Source organism: Rousettus aegyptiacus, unplaced genomic scaffold, assembly GCF_014176215.1.
Source record: "Rousettus aegyptiacus isolate mRouAeg1 unplaced genomic scaffold, mRouAeg1.p scaffold_m13_p_12, whole genome shotgun sequence".
In the NCBI taxonomy this organism is placed as follows: Eukaryota; Metazoa; Chordata; class Mammalia; order Chiroptera; family Pteropodidae; genus Rousettus; species Rousettus aegyptiacus.
Window position 1 is genome coordinate 3897175 of NW_023416287.1, and position 26470 is coordinate 3923644.

The 26470-nt window shown below is 49.3% G+C and overlaps 2 protein-coding genes and 1 non-coding gene across 12 annotated transcripts; 1 reads left to right on the forward strand and 2 right to left on the reverse strand.

Annotated features, from left to right (window-relative positions):
* Nucleotides 1–21: 21 nt before the first annotated feature.
* AURKA (aurora kinase A) lies at nucleotides 22–16390 on the forward strand. 3 transcript variants are annotated; one of them, XM_016134146.2, is made up of 9 exons: nucleotides 22–149; nucleotides 2936–2982; nucleotides 4890–5154; nucleotides 6580–6634; nucleotides 7691–7882; nucleotides 8790–8928; nucleotides 12661–12809; nucleotides 15182–15356; nucleotides 15477–16390. In XM_016134146.2, exons 2-9 carry the CDS (start codon nucleotides 2941–2943, stop codon nucleotides 15660–15662), a joined length of 1203 nt encoding a protein of 400 aa, XP_015989632.2. In that variant the 5' UTR covers nucleotides 22–149; nucleotides 2936–2940; the 3' UTR covers nucleotides 15663–16390. The 3 variants fall into 3 exon arrangements, with proteins under 3 accessions (XP_015989632.2, XP_036085144.1, XP_036085145.1); XM_036229251.1 differs by lacking the exon at nucleotides 22–149 and adding an exon at nucleotides 251–271; XM_036229252.1 differs by lacking the exon at nucleotides 22–149 and adding an exon at nucleotides 1069–1408 and having other exon boundaries at nucleotides 2933–2982.
* LOC118610481 lies at nucleotides 4093–4211 on the reverse strand. The gene has a single exon (XR_004953870.1). It is a non-coding gene; the product is annotated as a 5S ribosomal RNA (ribosomal RNA).
* Nucleotides 6342–25111, reverse strand: FAM210B (family with sequence similarity 210 member B). Of its 8 annotated transcripts, XM_016134148.2 has the most exons (6): nucleotides 24841–25111; nucleotides 20378–20553; nucleotides 19993–20160; nucleotides 14236–14366; nucleotides 13647–13795; nucleotides 12808–13327 (listed from the first exon to the last, which is right to left on the reverse strand). In XM_016134148.2, the coding sequence occupies exons 1-5, from the start codon at nucleotides 25024–25026 to the stop codon at nucleotides 13671–13673; spliced, it is 786 nt and encodes a 261-aa protein (XP_015989634.2). In that variant the 5' UTR covers nucleotides 25027–25111; the 3' UTR covers nucleotides 12808–13327; nucleotides 13647–13670. The 8 variants fall into 8 exon arrangements, with proteins under 8 accessions (XP_036085148.1, XP_036085150.1, XP_015989636.1 ...); XM_036229253.1 differs by lacking the exons at nucleotides 12808–13327; nucleotides 13647–13795 and adding an exon at nucleotides 7944–7966 and having other exon boundaries at nucleotides 24841–25109; XM_016134147.2 differs by having other exon boundaries at nucleotides 12808–13795.
* Between the last annotated feature and the right edge of the window lie 1359 nt (nucleotides 25112–26470).

A 26470-nucleotide genomic window follows, 5' to 3' on the forward strand; every position in this document is an offset into this window, starting at 1 on the left:
CGCGACTCGCCGTGAGCCAATGAAAAGGCAGCGCCTCTCCAGCCCAGGCCAATCAGCTTTCGGAGCAGAGAGTTTAACTCCTATTTAAAATGACTCTTTGAATCCTAACGGCTGGGCTCTCGGGAGGACTCGGCGGCCGTGGGTCGGAGGTAGGAGCTAACAGGTGCCGGGTCCATGGGGCGGCTCTGTGAGGCGGGCGGGCGAGGACAGCCGGCCTGGGCGGCTTGTCAGCGGGCGACGGGGCTGCCAGGCCCGGGATGGAAGAGTCGGGGTGAGAAGGCCTCCCTCGGTCCCCCTCCATCCCACGCCTACCCCTCTGTCCCCCGCCCCTCCCCGTTCTCCGTCCCCCCGTGCTTTGCAAGCGCTCTCCCATCTGTTCCTGGGCACCAAGGCTCCCTGTAGAAGGCCTCTTGGTGTTCATTAAATACCTGGCATGAATGGGGTTGTTGGGGTGGGGGCGGGGGTGCTTTCTGATGGGATTCTCGTATTCAGTGAGCACCCGGGTAGGAACTGCAGAAGGTTTTGCTGTTTTGGAATTTACGTTCTAGTGGGGGTGGGGAGAAGAAGACGAACTAGCAAGATACCTTCCGATAGGGATGAGTGTTACGAAAGAAACAAAACAGTAACGTGTGTGGCTTACCGGAAGCTACTTTGGATAGAATAGCCGGGAAAGGCTGTTGTCCTGCTAGATGAATGAGTGGGTGAATCAGTGATGATCTCTCAGAGGTCTTCCTGGGCTAGCGCTTTTTAAACCTTAGGCCACTCTCGTCGAGATTACTTGAGGGTCCTTGTTAAACATATAGATAGACCCACCAAATGAATCCGAAGCTCTTGGCTGTAGGATTCCGGTGTCTAGTTTTATCATGCTCTCCAGGTGATTCTGATGTTTCATTGAGACCTAGTAATCATCTAGGATCTGATTTGTTAGGTCTGGGATTGGGCCTCAAAGTCTCTACTAGCCATCCTTGTGATGTAGATGTAGCTACTGCCCTTTTAATGTCTCCTTCTCAACTTTTCTCGTATGAATTAAACGCTTTTCAGCAACATACTCATTTCATTTCCTCTCTACTCTTCTTATTTATGCAGATATTAGTAGGTTCCTTGAAGGAGGGAAAAGTCTAAACCCACAGTGCTATTAGATCTACCCGTTTTTCTGTGTAGAAGAGCAGGATCTCTGGTTTGAACTGCAGGAACCTTGTGAAGGTCATCTGGTCACGTGACTCCTGAACCTGGCTGTAAACCAGAATCACCTGAGAAGCAGTCTACCTGGGCGATCTCCAGAATTTCTGGATCAAAATCTTATTCCATTCTGCTTATTATTATTAATCTTCCTGAGAAGGATAATTATATTAAAGTGGAGCAAATGTCTGTAGTTTCTGTGGAAGGATGTTGACTACCTGTCCTTAGGCCTATGTGATCTCATTAGTTTGTTGCTTATAATTGATAGGAAAAGTGGAGAAAGCAGTAGGGCATGTGAGAAGTTAACGTTTGCATACCACCAGCATGTATCCTTCTTGTTTATTGTTTATACTAACCCGCTGTTTGATGTAAGGACTCTAGGCTCTTTAGCTATAGTCTCATGTTCAAGGTGGAGTGATTTGCATATACGTGAAATGGATGTGAAAGCCTGGGAGCAGGGAGTGCTTTCTGATTGGATTCTAGAATTCAGAGAGCACCTGGGTAAGAAAAATACAGAAAGGATATCCTTTCTTGTTTATGGTCTACTTACTTGACACATTGGTGCCTGGCTCACAGTATTGGCTTACTAAGTATTATGAACTATTATAATTGATTTGTGTATATTAATGGATTAATTTATTCCCCAAACATTGGCATCCATGCCATGTGCCAGGCATGTTCTGGGTTCTGGGGGAGGCAGTGAACAAAATGGAACTAAGCCCTTGGTATCATGGAGCCTACTTTGGAGATATTGAGCAGATAGCTGGATATCTGGGTCTGGAGAGACAGACAGTAAACAAGTACAAGTAATAAGAAGTTAAATAAAGGCTATGAAGAAATAGTAAAGGAGAGATGGTCCAAAAGGGGACATCTGAGCAGGGACTGAATGAAGTGAAGGAGCAAGCTGCATTTCTATTATGGGGAAAAGCCTTATAGGTAGAGGGAACAGGAAGTGCAGAGGCCCAGCGGCAGGGGAATTCTTTGAGGAAAGAAAGGAACCCTGTATGGCCGGTATGCAATAGACAAGGAGAGGAGCTAAGTTCTGAGAGTGGCCACTGTCCACTGCCTGAGACTTCATAGGCTTAAGTCTAAGCTAAGTGAAGACAGTGGAAAATTAGTGATCGAGCTGGTCATGCTGCCTAAAATGCAAATAAAATGGAGGCAGAGAATTGACATTTGGATTTGGACAGTAGGGGTCAGTCATAAGGTTGACTACACCCCTCTGACCCCTCCTTGCTGGGGATAAAAGCCCCATGGGAGTGGACTTGAGGGTGAGAAAAGTAGCAGCTAGTAGAGATGACCAGTGTGGACAACAGCTTTGCTGTTCAAAGGAGAGGCCAGAGATGTCATAGCTCCAGTCAGTTAATGGGTAAAGAGGTTTTTTGTATTGAGCTGCAGGCATGGCAACAGGCTTGTGTACTCATGGAGGTAGTCTATTAGGAGATGATGGAGCAGAAGGAGTCCTTTCAGGAGTGGAGTTTGAGTACCAGGGAGGGGAGGGGACGCAGTGTATTGTGTGTGTGTGTGTGGGGGGGAGGTGTTCTGGAGAAAACACCCATACCTGAACATTATCTAAGCCTCACACCTGTACACTATATCACATGAGAAAACATTGCTCTGTATCGGCTTCATTTGGACGTAGAAAAGATGAAAGTCTCTTGTTGAGGCTTTTTGGTCAAGAACTATACCCTGGTCTAACATAACTACTTCGTAGCAGGTGGGTTTGTATAAATTAAGGTTCTTTTTTTCTTTTCAGGCATCATGGACAAAGCTAAAGAAAACTGCATCCCAGGGCCTGTTAAGGTAAATTGAACAATCCGCAGTCTCAGTCACGTTTCTGACACCCAGGTGGAGGTCGCTTGTCTACTGGAATTCTTTTCACCTTCCCTTTGGGTTTGGAACTTCAGACCCCTCTCCCACATTCCTGGACGTGAATGCATCACTTCTCTCTGCATTCAGCAGTAACATTCTGTCGGGTCTCTCACTGTATCTTTACTTGTTCTGCTTTATCTTATAGTTAGTGGTTTGAGTATCAGTATTCTCCACCGTATGCAGGATAATAATGTACACAATAGGTACCTAATACTTGCTTGCCAGAAATTAACTTTTTGCTACAGTTTGTTCTGATCTCGATTCAGGGAGCAGTAAGCACGGAGGGATGCCAGGTGGCATGTAAGGGAATTTCTTGGGGGACCCCACTTGGAGCTGAGTTCTGGGCCATACACAGGGATGACAGTGGCAAGGGCACATGGTCTTTGACCTTGAGGAATTTAGAGGTGTGGGAGCCAGTACCACGCCTTATTACATATCTGTAGGACCTGAGTAATTCTGAGGAGGGTGCTTGGTTCGGGGTGGGGCAGGATGGAATCCAGGAAGGCTTCATGGAGGCGAGGTCCCTGGGGCTCTTAGCATTTAATGAGTATTTGTGGAGCAACTGAGTGAATGAGTCCTTTAATATAAGTGATCCCCAGAGAGGTTTCCTTCTAGGAAATCAGCATAAGAATATTGCTTGGGTTTTTTTTTTGGGGGGGTGGGGTGGGGCTCGTTTTTAGAAGTCTAACCTCAAGTAAATGAGTACTGACATTTTTTATTGGCTGAAAGTATAAAATGGCCAGTTAGAAAAAAGTTAACCTGAGTCAATGTTTGGATTCTCAGTTCCTTTGATAAAGATCATTTGAGAAAATTGCTCTATTTGAAGTACTTCTTTATTTGCCATCTGAATGCCTGTGTTGTGGGTGCTCCTAATTTGACTTTTTATTTAGAAAGCCTCTCGTAAAACACTCGTGCCAAGGGGCTGGTGGCACTGTTTGTTTCATCATTTATTAGGACGATTCCTCCATCGAAGCTGGAGAAAATTGTCCCCCCCCCATTTAACTTAGGGTCTTAGAATTAAATTAACTTTTTTTTTTTTAATGCCTACAGCACCTGGTGTTCCTAGGTGGTCTCCCATTCAAGTACTAACCAGGCCCGACCCTGCTTAGCTTCCGAGATCAGACGAGATTGGGCGTGTTCAGGGTGGCATGGCTATAGGCCAATTAACTTTTTCAAGTTAAGATATCCCACTTACAGGCATGCAAATCATATATTTTGGTGATAACTCTTTGAAGAACCTACATTTGTTTCCTTTTTTGCCAAAGTTGTTTTGGCTCAGATTAATTTTGTCACTAGTACATGGGATATGAAACAGTAAATAATAGATGCTTTTGGTAGAAAATCTGGCAAATGCAAAAATTCAGACTGTCTTTCAAAAGTTCTGTCTCGAGGATAATCACTATTGAACATTTTAATTTATTTGTTTCATGCTTTTTTCAAACACGTATTATCAAAGAAATTTCAGTGTAATTGGGATTTTGGTATCCAGTTTCTATATCGAAGCTTTTGCTAAATGATAATTTCCAAGTCATTGTGAATTCTTAGTGTTTGCCGCCTCATTTAAGTGGGAGTTTAGTTAGCGATCATTTGTTCATGGGAAGGTGGTTTTTAGGGTGGGGCGTTGGGTAGGGCTTAGGAAGTGCCGGTCAGGTGTTCCTTTCTGCCAGGTAGAAGCATATCCTCCGGAAGTGCCGATTGAAGTAGGTTTCCGGTTTCACCTGTTCTCAGTGACAGTCATTATTTTGTTGTATTAGGAAATAAACTTTGTGAAATTTCCAGAATATTCAGCTTTTGTTAGTGAAGACCATGAAGTTTTTTTTGTCTCCTTCCCAATCTAGACTTCGGTCCCACCTGCAGATGGCCCAAAGCGTGTTCCAATGGCTCAGCATCCCTTATCTGCAAAGAGCGGCCAGGCTCAGCGGGTCCTGTGTCCTTCAAACCCCGCCCAGCGAGGTCCTGCGCAAGCGCAGAAGCTCGTGTCCGGCCACAGACCGGTTCAGAATCTGAAGCAGAAGCAGTCGCAGGCAACCTGTGTCCCTCGTCCTGTCTGCAGGCCACCGAATAGTGCGCAAAAGAGTGACCAGCCGCAGCCACCAGCCCCTGGTAAGTCAGCTGTTTGAGACTCATCAGACAGTCATCATTCTTCCTCGTTGCCAAAAAAAAAAATGCAAGGGTACAGGCTCCCGTTTAGAATCGTTTGGGGCCCGAGCTTTTACATCGTTTCTGCTGGGGGGGGGGGATCTGATGTGAGGCTGAAGTAGCGATCTGTCTGGTGGGCCAGGCCAGTGCTAAGAATCCAGACAGACCTGGTTCCTACCCTCATGGCACGTTTGAAGAACCGAAAAGTTCCGAGGTTCTGCAGCGTGGAGGAAAATCGGGGAAAGCGGGCGGACCGCCAGCCGGGCCGGGGAGCGGGCCTCATCCCCTGTGTGGCGGGAAGTTGCCAAAGGCTTTTGAGCGGAGTGACTGCCCTGCCTGTAGAAGGCTTCCTCTTCTGGACGTGAGGGGTGAATCAGAGAGCAGCAGCGCTGGGCCCAGCGGTACCGACAGGCCGTCGTGGTTTAGGTCAGAGATGGCGGTTGCCTGGCCCCGGGGGGCGGACTGGGTATTAACAGTCACGGCTTCGCATCCGTGGCGTGCTCACACGGTAGGCTCTCAGGTGGTGCCGTCTCATTCACGCCTTGTAACCGCTCAGTGGAGGTGGTTATTACAGGGAGGAAGCCGAGACTCAGAAGCGTCTACCTATCCACAACCAGCCAGGATGGAGAGCTGCAGACAACCGGGTGCTCACGTACACGTGCACTGGGTGGGGCTGGCCAATAAACCGGATGTGGGGATGGCGGGGTGTTGGTGGCAGGAACCCAGGGAGTGACCCGCAGAAGGGAGAGCGGTTTCGGCCCTGCATGCAGCCAGCTGAGGAGAGCATGCGGGCTGCAGAGGACAGGAGAGGTCCCACATGGACTCCGGCTAACGAAGTGGTGACTGTAGCGCCCTGGCGTGCGATTGCTTCGCTGTACGTTTTGCTGAATTGGTGGCTTCTCTTTACCCTTGACCACGAGAGTAGTGGAAGGAAGGCGGCCGGCTTAGGTTTCGTTGCATGCTGTTGATCATATTTGTATTTGGCGTATGGACAGTTGGCTGGCCCGCCCGTGGGGAAAGGTGACGAGGCGGGAGGTCATCGTGGGTGTGCGGACTGGTGATTCTGCTGTAGAAGCTCTTCACTTGGAAATAGGCGTTAGGGAGAATCTGCACAGTCTCGAGTCTTCACATTATCGGAAGGCCAAACTGTCTGGGTATCTGCTCATCTTCACTCTAGAAATCTGTGGACGTCACAGGCTGCAGTCAGGGTAGGCTGCGGGCTTTCTATAAAGAAAATTGAAATTGGCCCAGATCTATAGCTCTGAGAATACCATTCATATTTTGGTGGCCATTTTGTGATTCATTTCCATTCACAGGTTTTTAACTTATTTCGTATGGTTATTCTAAAATAAGTATCATTATTCTAAAACTGGTTTTTATTCTATGTAGGAAATAATTCTGGAAAGGAACCTGCATCAAAACAGAAAAATGAAGAATCAAAAAAGTAAGCTTTATTTTATTTACCAGCTTCTATACTGTCATTCGATTAGAATATACCGTTTCATTGCAAATTTAATTTTGGGAACTCTTAAAAAAAGGTCTTTGAAAATACAGATGTTTCCAAATTTCTAATCTTTATTCAAAAAAGGAATTTTAGTGATGGATGTTTACTTAGGGACTCAAGTTGTTTTTTTTTTAATTGCTCTTCAACTTTAGAAAAAACTTATGTGACTGTGTTACAGAAATATGTAAAATAAAAGTTTTTCTCTACCCCTGAAAGTAACCACTACATGTGGTTTGTGTGTTTCTGTACTTTTTCTTATATAAAAGTGCAGGTTTGTCAGAAAACGCGGGCATGTCACAGAACTGTATGCACATGTATGACAGTGTTTTGACAGTATGAGTAGAATTGCTGTATTTTTTATAATAAAGCTTGGCTATTACATCTTCCCCGGATATTTCCTCAAAGCTTGCTGTCTAATCTCTGAACTGTCTGGATTCTAGAATGTGCTAGGAGAAGCCAGGAATGAGCCCACAGACTTGCTTTCACTGCCTAGTGGAGACTTGCTGAGCGTCTAAACCCAGTGGTTCTCGGCCCTGCTCCCTGCGGGATCTGTCTGTCCGCTCTGCCAGTGTGGTCCTCCAGCCCAGAGTGTTGGCATCATGGGGTTCAAGGAGGGGAGGCTGTGGTCAGTTTGCAGAGGCCCACGGTGGTTCTGGAGCTTTCTTCCTCTTCCATTTACTTCCTCATTCTTTCTATGATCTTGAGTGTTGTTAATAGGTCTGTACCCCCAAGCATTGCACTGTTTTGGGACACACTCCAATGAGTATTTCAGCTCTGAAAGTCCAGAATGTCCCTCGTCACTGACCCACAGTCTGGCAGGCAGGTGGGGTGGTGGGGGGTTTAATGTCCTTGGCGACTCAGTATGGTTATTGGCTTGGTTCTTGCAGAGGGTACATACCGAACATGACAAACGTAAAATTACATGGAGCGTGTGTCTACTACTCAGTTGTTAGAAGAGATTTGTTTTGACTGTAAAATGATCCGATTCCTTTCTAGAAGGCAGTGGGCTCTGGAAGATTTTGAAATTGGTCGCCCGCTGGGTAAAGGGAAGTTCGGTAACGTTTACTTGGCGAGAGAAAAGCAAAGCAAGTTCATCCTGGCTCTGAAGGTCTTGTTCAAAGCCCAGCTGGAGAAGGCGGGAGTTGAGCATCAGCTGCGGAGGGAAGTGGAGATCCAGTCTCACCTTAGGTGAGTCTTCGGGCCGATACTCAGAAGCATGCTGCACAGAACTTAAGTTACTAAGAGGTAAATGAGAAGACCTGCTTCAGAGTCCTGCAAAGAGTGAATAAATTTGTCATTTTTCAAAGATTTATCTAGACTTAGGTGCTGCAGGCCTGAACTATCACTTTAAAGTTTATGTTAATGGAGTAATTTACATGAGCAAAAATTATTTGGTTTTATTTTTTTTGAGCACATTTTTTTAAGGGGACAGATTGATACCTCCTGTTCTGGGTTTTGAGTGGAGGTTGTGGGCAACCTGCAGGTGACTTTGGCCAGTGGGTTGGTCTCTCTCTCTCTCTCTCTCTCTCTTTTTCTCTAGCTTTCAATGTTTTTTCAAACTCGAATCAGTTGCTAATACTTAAGAATCTGTCTGTGTTGTGCCTGTCCCCTTGCTTGGTAACAACTGGCGGGAGGCGAGAAGGGCTGGTGGCTCAGGTGGGCTGTGCCCTCAGCTGCCGGAAGTCAGTCCCCAGCAGCAAACATCCACCACCATTCTGGAATGCTGCTTTCAAGTTCTGTCTCCAGTGCTGGGGAATCAGGCTGCTGTGGGAATGCCATGTTTCTTTAATTTGCAGGGAATTAATGTTTAGCTGAATTTTTTCCCCAAAGAATAAAATTGGCCTAGAAGAGGGAGAAAATAGTCTTAATGAATCCTGGGGTCTATGAATACCTTGAAATGTGTGTAAACATACGCGGATATGTGCATTTTGCTTGGAGTGGGTCTGTGGTTTCAGAGTCTTACGTGGGAGGGTGAGGCCTGTGAGCAGAACGAGTTTTTACCAATGGGTTCACACGAGGGGCTCGTTCGGTATTTCCAACATATTCTTGTATTTGCTTTAAAACCAGGTGGTAGAGTGTTTATTCTCTGTTGCAGGCATCCGAATATTCTCAGGCTGTATGGTTATTTCCATGATGCCACCCGCGTTTACCTAATTCTAGAATACGCACCGCTTGGAGCTGTCTATCGGGAACTTCAGAAACTGTCCAGGTTCGACGAGCAGAGAACTGCCACTGTGAGTTTTCATTTCCTGTGAGACTTAATTCCGTTTCCTCTGTACCTGTCTTACCTGCTGGTGTCCCTTTCCTGACATAGAATGGGTTTCGTTTTATGCAGAGATAGTTTAATAGGGTCCAAGATTCAAAGTGGAAAAATCGAAACAGCTGTGTTGTGCCGGGTACCAGGATATTGTGGCTGGTTTGTTTTCACAGCTGTTTTTCTGTGGAAATGTGCATAAGTAGTTGCCCTCTTTTTTAAGAAAAATAATTACTTTAGAATAGTTTTAGATTTACAGAGTAATCGTGAAGATAGTACAGCTCTATTTTCTGCTATTAATACACACTTAACTTTTCCTGTTAACATAGTACAGTACTATGGGACATTTGTCCTGACTAATGAACTGAACAAATATTGATACACCACTAAAGCCCGCGCTTTATTCAGATTTCTTTAGTTTCTCTCGTGATTAGACCAGGGTCAGTGGGATTTGGAGAGGAAGCTCGCAGAGGTCAGACGCATTCTCGTCACACGTGGAGGGTGCCCACTGACTCAGCCGTGGGGTCCTGGCTGTGGTCGCCGGCCAAGGCCGCGGCTCTCCCCTGTGGAGCTGCTCCCTCTCCCACTCCGTGCCGTGCTCCTAGGAAGAGTCGCTGCGCCCACCCCCGCGTGCGCCGTGGGGTCGTGTCCAGGGTCGTGCCCAGCTCCACAGGGTGGGGCATCCGCTTCCCCTGGGAACTCTGCCCTGGAGATCCCTGTGTGTTCACTCAGTCACTTATTAACAGGGACTCATCGGTGTTTGAGAGTTTGAGTTACAGTCCAGTGCTACTTTATCGGTCTTGCTTTGTCCACTGGGAGCTCTTCTGTGTTGTTCCTGTGCTTTTTTGACACACCCCATCTTTGTGGGGGTGTGGCGGTGGCTTTGTTTTTAAGTGCTACCCTGCTTTCTGATACTACAAGATGCTCCAACCTTATCTTGCAGATTTCCTATCCCAGTCCTAGAATCAGCCATTTCTCCAAGGAACCCTGGTTCCTTTTATTGGAAAATGTCGTTAGAAACCAAGATCTGGGCTCTGTATGTGCTCATTGCTCCTGGATTGTCGTTACTGGTAGGCTCTGAGCTCACAGAGCGAGGAAATACGTGTGCATACTGATAGGTGTGTATTCACGTATCCGCATTCCGTGTTTATCCCCTGTATCTGTGTTAAGCAAAGCATGAGCCCATTACCACGTGGATCCTCCCTCCCCCCCTTGCTCTCTGTGACCTTTCACTCCAACACCGAGAAACCTGGACCCCACCACCTTCACCCAGGTATTACTCAGTGCTCACGTACGTGTCCAGCGGCATCGGAACTGTCGAGCAGTTACTCCCCGGGAAACGGCCAGTGCACGCATTTAAGATTCATCTGCATTGTGTCAGGGGTGAATAGAGCTCACTTCTTTTTATTGCCGAATAATATTTCATGGTATGGATGTGCCTCAGCTTATCTCCGCCTATGAAAGGTATCTTGGTTGCTTCCAGTTTTTGGCGATTGTGAATAAAGCTGACAACATTTGCCTAAGTTTTTGTGGGGCATAAGTTTTCAGATCTGTCGGGTGAATACCTAGGGGTGCAGTTGTTGGCTCGTACGGTGAGATTATGTCCAGCTTTGTAAGAAACTGTTGAGTTGTCTTCCAAAGTGGGGGTGCCGTCTTCGCCTTCCCATCGGTGGACGAGAGTTCTTCTGTTCGTCACCCTCTCCAGCAGTTGGCGCCGTCAGCTTTCTGGGGTGTCAGTCATCATAACAGGAGTATACGGTATCTCACGGCTTTCATTCGCAATTCTCCAGTGACACATGATGTTGACCATTATTTCATGTGCTTATTTGCCGTCATCTAACGTCTTTGAGGTGTCCGTTCAGATCTTTTGCCCATTTTTATTATTTGACCATTTTAAAATTGTTTTTTTGGTCCTCTTATTGATGAGTTGTAAGCATTGTATATTTGGGATATGAGTCCTTTATCACGTGTGTTTTACAGATGTTTTTTCCCAGTCTGTGTCTCACAGGGCAGAAGTTCAGCATATCAGGTTTCTGTTTTGGGGTAGTGTTTTGTTCCTGTTTATTTTTAATTTTTAATTTTTTAATTTTTAAAATTTTTTTAATGAAATTACTTATTTGAAGAAGTTGGAGAGCCTTAATATGGGCTTTTTTTTTTATTGAATCAGCAGCAGATGATGGGCCTGTCGAATGGTGATTAGTTTGATTTGTTCTGTTTCTTGGAGGTCTCTGGGTACTACGTACCCGAATTTTCTTTCTTTTTGGCATTGATTTAAGTGGCACTGAATTCAGATGTTTTACTATCTGAAATCACAGTACCCTTGATGAATGACTGGTCTTATCTATTCAATGAGGACATAGCTGTTTGAAATAGTCTTAATCATTTGCCCTATGGATGAGTAGAAATCTATTTGCTTCTTAAATATTAGCTAACCAAATTAGTTTCTTATTTCATTGGCAATTAATATTTATACTACTTGTCAGTTTTCTTCAGTCCGGTTGGAGTTCATTTTGGCGTAAGCAGATACCTATTTGAAAGAAGGTCAAGATTGGTTCTTTCTAAGATTTGTGGTAGTTAGGATGAACATATGTGAATATGTACACACACCTGTTTTCCTTTTCTGATTAATTCAAGTAAAACTAATTGTAGAGAGATGTCAGGGACCTTTGCACACACCCACATTCCAGCGTGGAGGTGTGGCGGGTGGTGTCGGAGGGCGCTGACTCCCGGCGCTCCCTGCCGATCTGAGCAGGGAAACCCCGTTGCCTTCCGGGCTTCCGTTGCGCACTAGTAAAGCGTCAGTTCCGGTCTGGTGTCATGGAAGAGCTTCCTGTCTTCCTTTTCCATGTGTTACGGTCTAAATTTTGGTCTCTGACTTTGGGTTGAAAAAGTGAAAAATGCCCTTTTTGACAATAGCATTTGGTCTCCATGCATTTGTTTAGTAAACCTTTTTGGTGTACTGTTCAGTCCCGTCTAGCAATTACTTTGGAAAACAAAGCTTCTCGAACTTTAGAGCTAAATATGTCCTTTCGGGATAGTAAATAACGATCCTCATCTATAAGTTAAAGCAAATTCTGGACTCGCTCGCTCTTTGAGAGAAGCAGACCTGACACGGGGCTCGTGACCCTTCAGGCTGGCGCGGTGTCAGAATGCCCCAGGCGCAGCGCTCCGTCTGACGTTGGGACACCTGCTTCTGCTTTCTTCTGTTCCTGGTTCAGGATTGTTTTTTTCCCCCGATAGTCTCAGTGTAAATTTTTAGCTTCAAACAAATCCTTTTGTTGTAAATTGATCTTGGTTTTAAAAATGGGAATCGACTGTACTTGAAAGGTTTTTTTAAAAAACTGCTCCTTTAAAATCGTTTATGTTTGATTCCCTGATTTGTACTGGTTGTTCGGTATTATCTGAATTCAGTGCTGCCGGGCCGTAAATTGTCATACGGGATGTAGTGATAGCCCATAGGTGTTTTTCCTGTTTTTCTGCCTTATTAGCAAATAAGTAACTAGCACTGAATAACCTGTACTTCATGCTGAACACATTTGGTTCTATTGATTTTCCTTTTTTTGAGTCATCAATTATCCTAGCTTTTGCTTTAAACCTACATAATATAAAAATCTATGCTGGGTTTCCTTTCAGAACAGATGTCTAAAATTAACTTGTTATATAATGTCTAAAGCATAGACTTTCAATACTTCTTTTTTTTTTTTTTTAATAGTATATCACAGAATTGGCAAATGCCCTGTCTTACTGTCATTCAAAGAGAGTTATTCATAGAGACATTAAGCCAGAGAATCTGCTCCTGGGATCTGCGGGAGAACTGAAGATCGCGGATTTCGGGTGGTCCGTCCATGCCCCTTCCTCCAGGTATGTGACTTCAGAGGTGGAACTTGTTTGGTTTAGCAGAGGCCTCAGGGCTGCTCAAGCGAGGTTCCTCACTGTTGGCGTTGGCTGCCCTGAACTGGGGCGAGCAGCCAACACGGTGCTTCGCAGTAAATTAGGCCTGCTAGTGAAACTAGTGTCTTTCAAGGGCGTTTTTATTGTGCTTTAGGCCTGGGGTTAAAGATGCTTAATGTCTTTAGAGGCTAATGAATGGGACAGATAAGTGAGCAGATATGACAAGTGTTTGGCAGAGGTGAACTGCAGCCCACGAAGAAGGGGAGGGGGCCCACCCGAGGTGGTGGCTGGTGGAGACTGGAAGGCAGACGGTCCAGTGGGCAGCCGTGGAGAGCTGGGCTGAGAGCACAGTTCTGTGGGGAACTTTAAAAACCAGATGGCTCTGGATGGAACTCTCAGGGTGGTGGTTAAAGATTCTCTTTGGCCTGCAATTGTCAACAGAATAGTCCTTTCTTGTCCCCTCTTGAAGCTAAAGCAGAGAGATCAACCTAATGAAACAGTTTAAAATTAAGTGAACTTTGCAAACAAGAGCTCAGATACTATTTACTCTTTCAAATTTAATTTGGGGTTAAATAGGCTTTTGAAACCTAGGGTGTTTAAAAGCATACATTTACTGAGAAGCTTGTCAACTTCGGGGTAGGACTTAAAGATTATAGCCAGGTTACTTCAAAAAATAAAGCCAGTTAAAAAAATTGCATAGCCTGAAATGGGTGTCATGGGGGTGAAGAGCTTTGTTTTGTTACCGACCCACTTCTGACCCACTTCTGATTGTTTTAGCAGAGCAGGGAATCTGCTTTGCAGTCTTACTTTTAAAAGTCTGCTCGTCTGTCACTAGTGGGCGCTGTTGGCACCTGGTGAGGCCGGCAGCATGAAGAATCGACGGCTTTGTGACATCGCAGCCAACCTGTACCTTAACTGTCCAGGTGGTGTCATTGCGAAAGCTCCTTTACCCTTTTCTGAAAAGGACAATTTTGTAAATGTTGGTGGTCACTCACCCCACCACTAAACATCGATAACCCTGCGAGCGTCTAGGTCATCGTGTGCCGTTGCTGGAGAACCCTGTCTCTGCCTGTCTCTGCGCTCTCAGGGGCGGTGCGAGGGCTTAGGTGTCTGGGGAGGTGGCTCCTTAATGCCAGCTCACCATCTAGTTGAGTGAACACGCGTGTGCTCGCGGCACCAGGCGTGGTGAACGCAGCACCGGCATCGACCCAGCACAAGCTCCGACGGCAAAGGCTGACTGACGCGAAGCAACAGAAACCTGCGTGGTCTCGCTCGTGGTCTCGCTCCTGGTTCGTGTGCCACCCCCCCCCCCCCCCCCCCCCCCCACTGATTTCTGACCTTTGTTATGAAAACTCGCTCAAACATAGGAATGCTGAACCTGTGGTCGATCGCTCACCTGGCCCTCCGGTGCCGACATTCGATAGTTGACATTTTGCCTTATGGGCTGGTCTACTTTTTTGGTGAGCCTTCAAAAATAAGTTGCAGACATCATGATGCTTTGTCCTTGAGCGCTTTGCTGTGCATCTCCTAAAAATAAGGACATTGTCCTATCTAATCCTGACCATTATCACTCTTAGGAAAGTTAACAGCCTTGGTAGCAGCTAATATTTAGTTGACGTTCACATTCCCCGGTTGTCCACCAAGTTTTATAGTGGTTCTTTTAAATCAGAATCTAACCAAGGTCTGTGTATTATATTTGATTGTTGTGTTGGTCTAAATTTAGACCTGTTGCCCCCCAGTTTAAAATGGATGTTTCTGATTGGGCGTCACTTGCTCCTTCATCCTCTCTTTTTTCCTGAAAGCTGAGAATTGGGCCTAAGGGGTTGAGGAATATTTTTGGCAAGAATATGTCATAGGCCACCCCCCAAATTTCTGTCTCTCTTGTACCAATGGGGTGTCAGAAGGCAACATGTATCTATAACCCTAAACCTCGTCCTTTCACAGTGAGACAGTGTTTGTCTTGTCATTAACGTCACCTGGCTCTTAAGCTTCTTTGCGTACCTGTAATGTAAAAACATACAGACCATTAAGTTGTATTTACAGAGAACATTGCATGGCTGCTTTCATATCATAGTGGTACTGTAAATTTCGTGCTTTTAGATCATTTAAGGAGTTTCAGGAGTTGGACAGATTTTGGGGTGTAGCTTGGTTGCTAGCTGTATGATCTTGCATATCTTCAGTCAGTTTCCTGTCTGAAAATGGGGATTTATAACAGTGCCTACTTCGTAGTGTAGGGTCTGGCCCGGGAGAACTCAGTCGGTGCCGGTGTAATTGTTAATGACTCTTAGCGGCTGTTGTGATGATAAACAGAAGTGCGTCAACCTGGGCCCCCCTGTCTCTAGGAGAACCACCCTCTGCGGCACCCTGGACTACCTGCCCCCCGAGATGATCGAAGGCCGGATGCACGACGAGAAGGTGGATCTCTGGAGCCTTGGCGTTCTCTGCTATGAATTTTTAGTTGGGAAGCCTCCTTTTGAGGCAAGCACCTACCAAGAGACCTATAAAAGGATATCACGGGTAAGGCCTAACCAGAAGGGATCCGGCACTCGTGTCAGAGGCCTTTCTGGCTGCGATCTGAGTTCTTAAACTGTTTTCAGAACCGTGTTTTGTGACTACTTGTCACTTATTGTACTCCAGGTTGAATTCACATTCCCTGACTTTGTACCAGAGGGAGCCAGGGACCTCATTTCAAGACTGTTGAAGCATAACCCCAGCCAGAGGCCAACCCTGAAGGAAGTGCTCGAACACCCCTGGATCACTGCGAATTCCTCAAAGCCGTCCAGTAGCCAACAGAACAAAGAGCCAACCAGCAAGCAGTCTTAAGACTTTCGCGGGGGAGAACCCGTGAACCAGGGCTCCTGGCTGTCATCTTACTTCCTGCCAGCAGCCGCCTGCCTGCCATCCGGAGCGCTACAGAAAGCGTGTTTTTGGTTTTTTTTTTACTGAGCGGGCGGTACCTCCTCATTCAGAAAGTTCCACTTCAATAAACAGGACACTCTGAAGTGAAAGTAGCCGTGAGAATCGTGTTCACTTCTCTGGTTTGTAACCGGAGGCAGGGGTCAAGTGCAGCCGCTCTGCAGCCTGTTTGGGGTGAGGCGTCCCGGCGGACGGTGACCGTGGAGCCGACGGGGCTGAGTGGCCCCTTGGCCCTGACCTGACCGGTTCAGGAGCTGTGCAATAACGTTCCAAGTGCCCGAGTGCGTGTGTAACTTATTGGGTGGCCAAGCCTGGTAAAGCTGTCAGAATGCGAATGTGCTTCTTTTAAATGTTAAAATAAAGATACGTGTACAGACTTGACGTCCACGGCGTCCCTTCAGGAATGCTGCGTCTGTCCGTCGCCCCTGTTAAGCCTCGTTAGCTCATCGTCCTCGACCACTTTTCTCCTGCCTGGGACTTCTGTGAAATAGGGACCGTGCGCTGCCTCCGTCGTGGGACTCGGCTTGGGACGCGTGAGACGTGCGTCTCGGCCACTGCCAAACATGAAGGGCTTTTAAACACTGGTTTTGATGGTTTATGTTGTTTTTATAAATACATTAAGACATACGAGATGACGACTCTTTTAAAGTCCTCATGTGTGACCTTGAAACTGTACAGCCTTTCTCGGAGTTCACGGTCGTCCCTGTTCGCAGTGCTGGGCGCGGCCCGGGGCTCGCCGGGGAGTCAGCAAGGCGCCCGTGTGGCGCCGTCAGGGCTGAGGCCCCGGAGCCGGCCCGGCCTGTGCGACGGCCGGGGACACCGGTCGTGGGGTGGGGGCCAATGGTAATGGGGTCGGTGGGGGTCGGGAGAGGTGTCCAGACGAAGTGGCAGCTGAGGCTTGAAGGACAAGGGAGGATTTAAAGGGCGGAGGCTGGTGCCGCGCCGCACGAGGTCCCTGCAGCCTGGGGGGAGGGGACAGCAGGGAGCAGGGCAGGAAAGTGGGGAGCTCGTGGCGGTATGCAGGGAGCACCAGAGGTCGGTGCCCTCCATCCTGCAGACCGTCCCCTGTGCCCACGAAGCGCAAGTCCCTGCTCTAGGCAAGGGGCAGGGCAGTGGCCAACAGCGGCCCAGCTCACAGAGCTGCTCCCAGTGGGTCCTCATCCTTGGGACTCGATGGGCCAGCCAGGTCACAGAAGTTGGGCTCCGGGGACAGCACGGGGGCCAAGCTGGGGGTTCACCAGAGCTGCCGGGGTTCGGGACACAGGAGCAGCGGTCGGCCGTCCGCATCCCGCCCGCCCGCCCGCCCGCCCACCTCTGGTCTCTGACCGTGGTCTCGGCAGGATGGCCAGGGGCTCCATGGTGGGGGGCCCTGGTTCTCTGCACACTGACTTTCCGAGTGTGGCTTTCGTCTCGAGTCTCTGGGGAAGGAACGTTTGCTTCACCACCAGCCCTCGCAGCTTCCGAAAGTGGGGGCCCCTCGACGCAGCTGGCGGAGGCTGCTCCCTCTGCTCCCTGGTCACCCGGCTCCGCGGGACACCTGGAGCGCTTGCTTTTAGTACCTTGGCGTTACGGCAAATGTGTAAGTACGCAGACACGTCCGTCTGTCCTACACGGGTGGCCTCGCCACGTGTTCACTGCTGGCCTGGAAGTGGGCAGGTGCTGCGAGGAGCAGGTCTGCCCCACGTCCTCTGTGCTCCTGACGTGTAAAGTTACACGCTTGTCGCTGCCAACGTCCTCACCCAACGACGGCGAGCTTGACGGGGACGAGGGCAGCGGTGCAGGTGCTGAACTGACCCGCTTTCACGGGCGGCTTCCGGGCGAGAGACCGCCCATCAGGAGTGCCCCGAATCGGAAGAAGTGGCCGTCGCCAGCTCCCACATCGGCCGAAGTCGGCACGGACACTTCGAAACGCCCCAGGTAAAGCCGCAGTGTCCTGTTGGCCCACCAGGGACAGTCTCGAGTGGACCCAGCTCTCCCACTCCCCAAAGTGGCGCCATCCGCCCAGCCATGCTGAGCATGACGCCGCCACGCCAGAGATGCCACCTAAACCGTCGTTTCCCCCAAAGTCCCTCAAAGCCAAGCAAACAGCCAACTAGACTGGCACGTTATTAAACCAGTCACGGTGCCGCTTTATAACCAGAAGACGAATAAAAAGTTCCATAAACTCTCCAAAGGTGATCATTTGTTCCACAGAACGCAAGCTGCTCCCTTTGTCAGGTAAAACGCGAGAGGCGAACGATGGCTTGCGTTTTTAAAACAGCATGCGTTTTATTGCCCCTTGTTCCATAAGAACAGTGTAAATACAAGCGATGTGTACATCTCGCTGGTGAACTGATAACGCTCTAGTCCCCTGACCCTGCGATCGCCTCGTCCTCTCGGTTATTCTGTTCTGAGCACTGGCCGCGGGAGTGGAGCTGGGGCTGAGGAGGGACTGCGATGGCTGTTTGGTGTGACGACTAGTTTTATTGCTTGTCCTTTCGTCCACTCCCATTACTCCCGACACAAAGTGTTAAGATTTAAGCCCTTAAACCTGTAGGAGTCGCTGTCGGCTTGTTTTGCATAGGTGGTCCTTGGGATCTGCTCAGTAGGGTGACTGGTACAGAAGGGGGTTTGGAGTCCCAGGCCAATGGTTTGAATAAAGATGGGACGAGGTAAAAATGCTGGTTTGGTCCACGTGAGGGATGACCTCGCACTAGCATCGGGCACCTCGCTCAGCTGCGTGGATGTCCTTGGACTTAGGTCCCAGAAAGGCAGTTCTAACTGTAAAGTGGCAGAACCTTTTAGCAATGGGCTAATTGCTTTAAAAGGAAAAGAAAAAGATAGGGATCCACTTTAGTGATCTGGCAAGTGGAGAACTCGTCCCACCAAGATTTTCATGAAAAACTTAAGTGATTGACATGGGTTACTAAGAGCTATCTAGGGAACTGTCAACAGCCAGACCGTAAAACCAGGACTGTCACTTTATAGTTCCTTGTTTTCTGATTGTCCCAAATGTACTTAAATAAGCAAACAAAACAAAACAACTGGGAGCCAGTAATATAAATGCAACTCTGTCCCTTGAGCAAAGGGCAGAACTGGTTAAGCTGCGGTTCTGGGAGCCAGAGCCGGTGCTGGGCCTGACGTCGGCCTCGGGGCAAGGTGCCAGGCCCGCAGGAAGGACCTCCTCCAGCATCCAGCAACGGAGGCGTTCCCGCCCTCAGCCTGTGCGATGTCACAGTTGCCTTCCGTTTCTAGCAAGTGTCACTAATTTTCCTTTTTAGACAGTGATTCAGAATCTCATGTTACTGAACATAATTTTAACTCAGTTGAACAAAAGAAGTAGTAACAATGTCAGGATTGCAATGGTAGTTCTGGAATGTCTGACATTTGAGATACAGAGGCCAAGACTGTCTCAGCTTTCCACGTGAGCGGTATCCACATTCCTCTGAGGACACAGGCATCAGGAGCCAAGTGATGCCATTACTATTGGACAAATCTCCGTCTTTTACCTAAACAGAGACAGATGACCCTGACCTACTGTCAGGAGGTTTGAGAAAACCCACCTGAGGTCGTCGGCCCCGTCTTGTCCAGATTTGAAGGGGTTTGGGGACCAACGAAACACCAGAAATACTTGTTTTTCTTTCCCTCATACAAGTGTAATGAATGTGAAGGTGTTGATGCTAATTTAGATCCTGGTTACATATTGTCAAGTCTTAAATTCTGCTTCATTAATTGTAACACTGGCAGCTGTTTTGTAGAATGTTGCATATTAAACCACAGGCAGCCTGACAATGAATATTGGAGGAAAGGGTATTTTAAATTAGCTTAATAAATCGTCGCCCTTTAAGAATTTGAGCAAAGATTAACCCCTGGGGTTTTTGCAGGAAGACCCTCACCAGTGATCTTCCAGAAAGAATGTTTCATCAGCTAAGTTTTGACATTTTGCTGACATTTTAGATTATGTATACACGCCCTATAACGAATAGCACTAACAACATTTACAAAGCAAAAAAATCACAGTTATTCAAAAACCTGAATTTTGCTGGCAATTAAAACTTATCGATGAGAATACAGCAATTAGCCCCTGTGCTTTGCCCCCCAACTCCCTCCCCCCCCCAAAAAATCCCCCAAACTCCTACAACTCTAAACCTAATCCAAAATGTGTAATGCAAGAGAAATAGGTTTTCAGGTCTACAATCGAAGAGTTGGTCAAGGCTTTGGAGCTGGAGGTTTAAAAAATCCGACCCTCCGGAAATACCTGACGATCAAAGGCACGGAAAGTAAGGTGATGCTGATCCTCACGGGGGCGAACAGCTTGTGGAGGGCGTAGGCCACCACGAAGGTGCTTGTGCCCGCCGCCACTTTTGACTGTACCAGCGACTCTGTAAGTCCGAGCTTAAGCAGGATGGCAGACATGTCCACGCCGCTGGAGGGGAAAGAGGCAAAAAAAAAAAAAAAAAAAAAAAAGATTATGACAGCAAGGGATTAAGACATCGACTTACTTGGCTCTGAAATTTACGGTATTTTTAAAAATGTGATGCCAGTAGTAGATGAATAAAAAGTCTTAGGACAGAAAGTTCTTATTCCCAAAGACCCTTACATGGCAGCATGACCCAAATACTTGCTCCTGGCAACAAGCTTACCTTGAAACGACCGCGTAGAAGATGCCCAGGGAGACCAATGAGATTCCGATATGCAGCACCACGCCCACGGCTCCGTATTCTTGAAAGATCTTTTTCAGCTGCTGTGACTTGCTTTGCTTTTTCTCCTGTGGACTGCCGACGTCACTGCCTGCCACCGCAGGGATTTTGCTGGGGTCCTGTGCACAAGCCAAAGAAGGGAGGCTCTAGGGCAGGTGCGAGACGGCGGTGGCCACCGCCAGCTTTCATGTCCACGTGGGTCCTACCCCACCCCACCCCACCCCCCGCCCCAGTGGGAGCTCAGTTACCTGTTTTCTTAAGAGAGCTGAAGCCAAAGCCAGCCCACTTAGCTGCCAAGTGCAGTGAAAGGCTGGGTACTGGGTGTAATCGCCAGAATGCTGGCCCCAAGGCTGTCCAGGTCTTAGTCCCCAGAACCTGGGACTATGTCACCTTATGTGGCAAAAGGATTTTGCAGGTGCGATTAAGGATCTCGAGATGGGCAGATCACCCTGGACTTCTGAGTGGGTCCCATGGAATCACAGGGTCCTTGTAAGTGAAGAGAGGGAGGCTGGAGGGTCAGAGAAGCAGATGTGGGGACAGAAGCGCAGTCAAGGGCACAGTCAAGGGCGCGAAAGTTGCTAAGCCAGGAGCCAAGGAATGCCAGTGCCTCTAGAAGCTGGAGAAGACCGGAAATGGGTTGTCTCCCAGAGCCTTAGGAGCCAGGCCTGCCTACGCCTTGACTTTGACCCTGTGAGACCCAGTCTGGGATTCTGACTTCCAGAACGATAAGATAACAGTGTGTGTGGTTTGAAGCCATCGGGTGTGTGGTGCTCTGTTACAGCGACAGGGGAAGCTGGCACCCAGGGCTCTCACTCGTGGGGACAACGATGATGCTTCGTCGAGCACTTTCTCTGAGCCCAGCCAATGTTCAGATGTGTCTCTCCACCCGCCATCTGCTTTCAGCCTTATAAAACCTGGAGTAGGTTCTCTGTTCTTTCCACTTTATCGGGGGGCAGCACAGGCTTACAGGGGCTGAGGAACTGGCCCAATGTCACAAGACTAGAACCCAGGTCATCTGAGTCCACAGCCGGAGCACACGGCAGCCATGCCAGATGCTACAAAACAGGCGCCATGGGTACAAACTAAAGCAGAGCGGAGGCTGCGGTGCGTTTCCTCCCAGAATCGAGATTTGCCCCGGGGTCCAAGCAGGTAGGGGGAGGCCGGTTTCCAGGCCACTGCTGCAGAATCAGTTCATTGCTCGTGGTGTGTTAACATTTACCGAGCACTACAGGGTCTGGAATGTGAGAAACAAAAAACCCAACAACACTGGATTAAAAAAACGGCAACCAAAACCAAAACTCCTTCCCAATGTGGAGAGTGCCGCTTTTATCAAAAGATGTAAGGGCAGGTCTCAGCGCTCTTCTCAGAGGTGGTATCTGGGTCAGCTCTAGTGCTGGCTTTTGCAGAGGCCCGGGAAGGCTTCACCTTTGTGTTTGTAGAGCTTGCTGTCACCAGCCACACTTCAGAGGCCAGAGGGAGGAGAATGACAGCCCAGAATCCCCAGCGGGCAGGGGCAGGACCCCCGGAACGAAAATGAAAGAAGGCAGGGCCCAGACTGGGGCTGCACACAGCGGCGGCCTCCGAACTCCACGAGGTGCGCCTGGGGCTGGAGGGGACCTCCCAGCGCTGCCCCGACCTGCTCCAGGAGGACGGCCGAGCACATCCGTCCTGGGGAGACCCAGGTGGCTCAGATGCTGGTCTGTTTGCCCAGAATCACCCTTGACTTTTACTCACACACAACAGCTACTCATTTGCCCCTCCTCCCCCAGAAGTCTGTACAACACTGAAATTTATTAGTTAATGGTCTTGACCACCCCCATTTCAAACAGCATCTCTTTTGTTCCCAAACTGTAGTTGGAAGTGAAAAAAATAAAACGTGCAGTAGCCGTGGCCTTGGAATGAAGCCTCAGTTTCATTCAGAGCCGCTCACAGGCCTGGGGATTGCGTGCTAAGGTGACAGGGGCGGGGACGAACAGTATTGCCTTTAGCTTTTGAGCACTTTCAGACTTATGGAAATAAACACTTTAACAAAAGGTGAGGGCCGGTGAAATCCAGTATGGCGTTTTGGGGTCCCAGCGACTGAACGCCAACAGGCATAAAGCAGGACAGCTTTTGAAAGGTTGTAGGAAGACACCAGGGTCCTCAGGACAGGCCCCTTCCACTGCGCCTGGCGCTTTACAGGCATCGTCACCATCCTGTGACGTGGCCACCCCGTCGCCCCACTCTCAGGTTTGGGTGGAAGTGATGAGTTGCTGGCAGCGCCTGGACTGATTGCTGCGCTTGTCACCACTAGGCCACATGGTTTCTAAAGTCACCAGCAGACTCCCGTTCAGGTCCTGCAAGAGTTGAACACTCCTAAAGGAAGGTACTCCCAGAACTTCAGGGCTCTGGGAAGGAGTAGGAAAACTACATTCAGTCTCCTTTTGGTTGGCCAGCACACGTGACCTCTGCTGACTCTAAGCCTTTGCTGGTCGAGGCTGCTCACTGGCCAGAAAGGCTGCTCATCTGATAAACAAGCCTCGCCCACCTTTTGGCAGCCGCGGAAGGCTGCAGATGGGAGAACTGCCAGACCAGACTGCAGGGCCCGATAGAGCGAACAATCTACTGTTAGCAGTTCCAAGTGCCAAACAACATTCTGAGGGGGGCTGGTGACAGTAAAAGCCCCTTTCATTTCCCACCCTTGACACCTGGCCCTATCTCCATCCACCAGGCTGAGTGTAGCTATGGAGGGCCCTTTCCTTTACAACCTCTGTTTTGGCAAAAGGCCTTTTGGCCAAAAAAAGAGAAATAAAAAGGCAGGCAGATTTCCAGCTACAGAATAACCAGCATCTACTGCAAGACAATGGAAGGGACAAACTTCAGACACAATGGACAACTCCCTCTTAGCCAGTGTCATGGTTCGTTTTTAACTTTCTAGAGTTAGAATCTGACGTGGACAATTTTCTTCCTTTACTCTTGGTATAAAGAAATATCTTCAAGCATTGTGAGCCATGCATTTTTCTTCCCGACCCTAGAGAAGACTAAAGATCAAATAATTTATGAGGGGGGTGACTTGCAAGGAATGGAAACTTTTCAGACATTCATTTCTTCGCAAACAGATGAGGAAACTGAGGCAGAGAAGTGAGGGACTTTGATTAAGAATTAGTGAGTAAAGACTACAAGGCTGTGAGACCACACTCGTACCACCGTATACACATATCACACACACACATACACACTCACACTCACACACTTGCCAGGGCCTAGACTGGGGACAAGGCTGACGTGGCTGCTGGGACAGACAAGCAAGATTATTCCAGATGATGAACGCGGAGATCTGCACCCATGGGGCTGAGGGGACAGAGGAGGCATCCAAGGCATCAGTGGTGGTCCTGGAAGGCTTCCTGGAGGAAGGGACAGCTGGGCTGAAGCATGAAGAATCACAGGAGGCAGCTGGGTGTGTGTGTGTGTCGGGGGGCTGGATCCCTGAGCATCCCCAGCCTGGGCTCAGGATTTAGAGACAAGACCTACTGTCTGTCTGATGGGCTGGCACGGTTGGCACTGTGCTCAGGCCTGCACCAGCTCATGGAACTGTCCCCCAAACTCTTGTTGGGAAGGTGCTATTTTTAACCCTCTGAAAGGTCAGGGCGAGGCTCAGAGGCCTTCAGCGCTTGGGGCACGGTCACATTGCTGGGGAGTGGAGGGGCTGGATGGGACCCAGGCAAAGGGACTACGGGGCACCAAGCTTGAGGCACTGGCAGGACAGGAGGCCAGGTTCTGCGTGTGCCAACTTTTTGGTCCTGTATCTCTAGACGCCACTACTTACTACTGTTTTTCTTTAAGGGGACCCACTTCAAGGAAAAACAACTGTAATAGATTTTTTTTTTTTAAGAAAAGCCGGTATGACCATTCTGACTGAAACTCTGTTTTCACTTAGCATATGAAATGACATTGCGTTCTTTGCACGAGTCTCACCTGAAGTCTGAGAGAGAGGCCTGCTCTTTGGGTGAGATAAAAGGGGGCCGTCCGAGACAGCAGCCCCCTCCGCAGCCTTTCTCTCTGGACCCCCCGAGGAGGCTCCAAAATAACTTCAAACGGGAACAACTCTGATGGCCCAGCGAGGACGATAATACCAAGTGCAGGCCCCATCTACAAAGCTCTCGGCGGTAGCGGGCGCTTTGGGATCCGTGGCTCTCTGCGCTGGAGGCTGTGACCCCGGGCGGATCACCTCATCTCGCCAAGCCTGTTTCTCTGGCTGTGAATTAGGAGGATCGCTTCCTCGGTTGTAGAGATTTAGGGTCTGCGGACCCTGGAGGTGCTCGGTCTCGGGCAGCTGAGCGTGCAAAGCTCCCCTTCGGCGGAGGTGAACCGGGGATCCGGGAGCCCGGGGACCCAGGATCGGGGCGCCTAGGGATGGGGAGGCTTACCTGGCGGCCACTGCCGTCCCCGCGGGCCGTGCTCAGCAGCCTGGAGTCTGGCCCCGGCCGGAGCAGAGGCAGGAACGAGGGCGGCGGGGCGCAGGGGGCGGTGGCGCTCAGAAGCCAAGTGGCGCGAGGCTGGACCCGGGCGCCCACCCTGCCCGCCGGGCCCAGCAGCACCAGCAGCCGGGCCATGGTACGCAGCGAGGGGCCACGGCTCGCGCAGCCTACCAGAGAGTGAGTGCGGTTGCTGGGCGCCCGGCGGGAACCCGAACCTAGAGCGGCGTAGGCGGAGCCGGAACCGCGCGCCCCCCTGGGTCCCGCCCACCGACCCCGCCCCCCGGGCCCCGGCCGCGCGCGCGGTGGGCGGGGCCGGTGCTGAAACTCCTTGCGGAATGGGTGGGGCTGGGGAGCGTGTGCATCCGCTTGGCTCCACCCACCGTCTCCGCCCCTCCGAAGCCAGAGCAGTGCGCGCGGTGGGCGGGGCCGGAGCGGAAGGCCCTCGCGGAGTGGGTGGAGCTGGGGACGCGCGCACTCCGCTTGGCTCCACCCACCGTCTCCGCCCCTCCGTAGCCGGAGCCGCGCGCACGGTGGGCGGGGCTGGACCTGGAATCCAGTGCGCAGTGGGCGGGGCTGCAGGCGTGCGCCTTTTCCGACAGCCTTGGAATTCGTTCAACCGCAATTAATACAGATTACAATGGATATGTAGGTGATGCCCTTTTTTAACTATTATAACTTGAACTTAATTGTACAGTCCCCAGCATTCGTGACATCTTGCAGCAACAGATACGGATGGTAACCCTCGTGTTGAGACTGTTTCATCCATTCATTTACTTGCTCATTCAACCCGTGCTTACTGGTTATCGACTGCGTGTGTGTGTGTGAGAGAGCGAGAGAGAGAGAGAGATTGCTTCCATCACACAACACTTTCTGATTCTTCTCCCTTTGTGAGACAGCGTCTTTGGAGGCAAGCAGGTCAGAGTTCAGTTCTGGAGATCGTGACAATTAGCGGTGCAGAGTCAGGAAGGTTATGCAGCCTCCTTGAACTTTAGCTTTCTTTTTCCATAATGTGGCAATGACGGCATGTGTCCCTACGGCTTCCTGAAAGCATGAAAAGCAATCCCATGTGTGCACGACAGGCATGCTATCAGTGCCCCATAGGCTTCCCTCTATCTCCGGCACAAACGGCCTTGTGGGGCAAAATGCAGACCTCTGCAGACCACCTCTGAGCGGAGAACTGTGAGAGCAACAGCTACAGTCTCTTGTAAAAGTCGACATGTGCATTAGCTCATTTGTTCAGCAGCTATTCACCCAGCAGCCCTGTTGTGCTTGATGCTGAGCTAGGCACAAAGGAGGATAAAAAATACAGGGCAGGGCCCTGGTCTTTGAGAAGGCAAACACAAAAGGAACCCTCGAAATCTTCCATTCCCAGGACACAGGATTCTCCCACCATTTGGTGTGGAAAATTTCACCTGTGACATGTGCCGCCACCCACTTCAGAGTGACCCCTTTCTCCTCCTGGCCCACCTCCTGGCTCTGTCTCTGTTGATTTTAGATCATTATCTGCTTTTCTCTGTTGCTTTGGGGAAGAATCGTGTCTTTAAGAACATGGGCCATGGAGACAGACCTGGATTTGATT